We start from the raw sequence: 3,311 nt of genomic DNA on the forward strand, positions 1-3,311 counted from the left end.
CAAGAATAAAAGCTGTAAATTCAAAAAATAAAAAAAAATAAAAATCAATGTTTTAATTTTAATATCAAAGTAGTCATCTTCGTATGACAAATCCATATATTCAAACATTTATATTTTAATATTCAAATTTCAGAAGAGGAAATCTTCAATATTTTAACTTTAATGCGCTGAAAGACTCCTTTATCTAATCCAAATCATGATTCATGTTTTAACTACAATTGAAATTAAAAATTAACGGTAAAACAATCATTTTATGGATGAGACGGCCGACAAAGAAGATGGCAGGCACTGTAGGTTATCAAGTCTCTGTAGAAGCAGATGAGACAAACAGAGAGGGAGGTCTGGCAATGATTTGAGGAGTGGAATGTTGTCTAAAAAAACATGCTTGAGGGATGAGATGGCCGACAAAGAAGATGGTAATGATTTGAGGAGTGGAATGTTTTTTAACCATAGAACTTTGAGGAATGAGATGGCCGACAAAGACGCTGGGAGGCACTGCAATGATTCCAGGTATTCAAGATGTAATTCTTTCAGGGAGGTGGGGATGTGTAAAAGCTGCTGGAGCCGAGGAACTTTTTCGACGCGTAGAATCTTAAGTGAAGAGAGGCGTTCCAAGAAGGAAGGGAGAGACTGCAGCACATCATCATTACAAATTGTGAGCTTTTCCAAGGAGGCGATTCTCACCGTCAGCAACAAGGATGAGTCATCTATAACAACTTGACTAAGAATAACCTGGAATTTCTCAATGCCACTCTCCACTTGTTGTCGTCCACCAACAGAATGAAGAGATGTGATGTTTGGACACGAAAGGACCTCTAATGTTTGAAGGCAGCAGTTGTTGGTTTCTTGCTTGTAGATCAAAGCAGCCTTCCATCCGATGTTTTGTATCTTCATTTTCTTGAGCTTAGGAGGCAAATAGGGCAACTCCTGCAGATTTGGGCAGTTAACGAGGAAGAGTTCAGTTAAGCAAGGAAAGAAACAGTCATATGCTGTTGCTCTTGCTCCATCAAACCAATCCTCCAATACTTGCAATCCCTCCATATTTAGCACCTCCAACGATGGAAACACAGAAACCTTGTCATTCCCATGGAATTTAAAATCAAGCCGCTTTGCATTTGACATGTTACAAAGGTACAGAGACTTGAGGTGGGGAAGCTGCCCAAAAGGAGGAAGGGCTTCCCACTCCGAACACCCGTTCAGACAGATGTACTCTAGATTGGAGATCAAATCCGCATTGTACATCCATTTTGCAGAGCATGCGCCCTCATATGAAACTATGGACAATCTTTTCAAATTTTTGTATGGTTCAAGATTTTCGAGCACATTCACATCTAATTCAGAATTGACTATGTTACGTACGCATCTATATCCCCTGTCTAATTCCCATTTATTAACAGTTTTGCCCCAATTCAAAAATAAATCTGTCAGTTTTCTTTTCTCCAATAATTTTGCAGTGCGAGCCTCTCCAGCATCCTTCACATTTTCCAGAAAATTTATTTTTAATTTGCGCAACTCGCTCATATGCTCCAACTCCCCAATTCTATAACCATTCTCATTCTTCACATTAAACTCATTTAGTTCTTGAAGTGACCTTAATATCCCAATTCCAGGTACACTATAAAATGTATACCGGGGCAATTCCAAGTGACGCAGATTAGTAAGATTAGTCACATCGCCAAGTAAGAAATCATCAGACCAAAATCCCCCAAATGCATTTTTATAGATTATGAACCGCAAATGATAAAGACTGCTTAGAGATCTTGGCATCTGAGTGAGATATCCATGAGATCTGCAGTAATATTCAAATATCGAAGATATCTTAAATTTTTAATAGCCTCAGACATCTTTTCCTTATATGGAGAGTCAACGAACAACAAACGAATGCTTCTTGATGCCTTAAAAATTTCAGTAAGTATTTCAGTAAAATCTTGATCATTGGTTGTAAGGGTAATAAAAAGTGAACGTAGATTTTTAACATCTTTGATCATTCTGAACAGTTCTGGATTTCCAGTTTTAACAAATAAGTGTCGAACATTTTTAGGAGTTTTAAAAGATGAAACACTATCTCCCACGAATCTAAAACATTCTTCTAAAGAAACAAACAGTGCCAAATCATGTAATAAATCATGCATCTTATAATAGATTTTCTTGTCGCAGTGAAACTCGTTAAAGAAAGATTTTTTTACCAAAACATCGAAATACCTTTCTCCAATATCTTCCAAAGTCTCTCCTTCAATAGAAGATTCCTGAATGAAACCCAATGCAATCCACATTCGGACTAAATCATCTTTATCAAACTCATGATCTTGTGGGAATATGCCACAAAATGCATAACAATTTTGTAGAAGTTGTGGGAGGAACGTAAAGCTCAATCTTAAGATAGACAAAATGTTATTACGACCCGGTTCTGGTTCTACGTTTAGAACATCAGAACTATTTAAAATGTTCATCCAGAAGCTCTCTTTCAAGTTAGAATTGAGAATACCACCGACGATCTTTGCTGCTAGTCGAGATCCTGAAAGCTTTTTAACTATCGAACTAGCAATGTTTGTTAATTTTGTATGAGCACCAAGGTTCTCTACACCAGCAAATGCATGGGTGTTGAGTAGCTTCAAACACACATTTTCTTTCAAGCCCTTTATTCTCAATGTTTCCCTCTTCTTTTTAAAAACATTTGCAATCGTCGATGCAACTGCAGCCATTCGAGTAGTTATCAAAATCTTACTTCCGAAACTTCCATTAGTCAGAGGGGAGAGCACATTCTCCCATTTGCTCATATCTTCCTCCCAAATATCATCTAGAACAAGCAAGAATCTTTTGGATTGCACGACAGCTGTCAAGAGGTATAGAGCCATTTATGTAATAAAAAATTAATTTCTCAATTAAAATTTAGTCTTTGTTTAGAGCAGAGTTACAGCTGTTTAAATAAACAACAATCAAAAGAAGCTGCATTTATTTTATTTTTAAAAGTCAGATTGCTTCTTCGTAAAATACAGCTTGCTGCGTCAGCTTTTTGGAAGGGCCGTAAATGAACTTTAGCTCTTGTTTGATTCTTTAAAAAAAATTATTGTTCAGTTCGTTTATATTTCAAAAAAAAAATATTTTTGCATTTAGCTCGCTTGCTTAATAAGTCGAATATAAATAAAGAATCATTTTGACAACCTTAATCATACAGTCGTAAGTTATTAAGGTTTGGAATGAGAATCAAATCTAATTATTTATATTCAAACATCATTTAAATATAATTAAATATTTTTTTAGTTATATTATTAATTAATAATTTTAATTGATTATAAATTTTATAGGCTTGT

General features: G+C 35.4%; 1 protein-coding gene across 1 annotated transcript; it reads right to left on the minus strand.

Moving 5' to 3' along the window:
• Positions 1-246: 246 nt before the first annotated feature.
• LOC110037854 (putative disease resistance protein RGA4) lies at positions 247-2,855 on the minus strand. The gene is made up of 2 exons (XM_020742583.1): positions 2,203-2,855; positions 247-1,789 (listed from the first exon to the last, which is right to left on the minus strand). The coding sequence occupies exons 1-2, from the start codon at positions 2,853-2,855 to the stop codon at positions 247-249; spliced, it is 2,196 nt and encodes a 731-aa protein (XP_020598242.1).
• Positions 2,856-3,311: the final 456 nt, after the last annotated feature.

This window comes from Phalaenopsis equestris, unplaced genomic scaffold (genome assembly GCF_001263595.1).
Source record: "Phalaenopsis equestris unplaced genomic scaffold, ASM126359v1 Scaffold225862, whole genome shotgun sequence".
In the NCBI taxonomy this organism is placed as follows: domain Eukaryota; kingdom Viridiplantae; phylum Streptophyta; class Magnoliopsida; order Asparagales; family Orchidaceae; genus Phalaenopsis; species Phalaenopsis equestris.

Bases quoted from the DNA above. Each gene is read 5' to 3' on its own strand.
- LOC110037854 (XM_020742583.1), bottom strand. From the start codon at position 2,855: ATGGCTCTATACCTCTTGACAGCTGTCGTGCAATCCAAAAGATTCTTG. The intron at 1,790-2,202 runs GTATTTCGATGT...ATATTACTGCAG, and splicing joins TTGGAAGATATTGGAGAAAG to ATCTCATGGATATCTCACTC.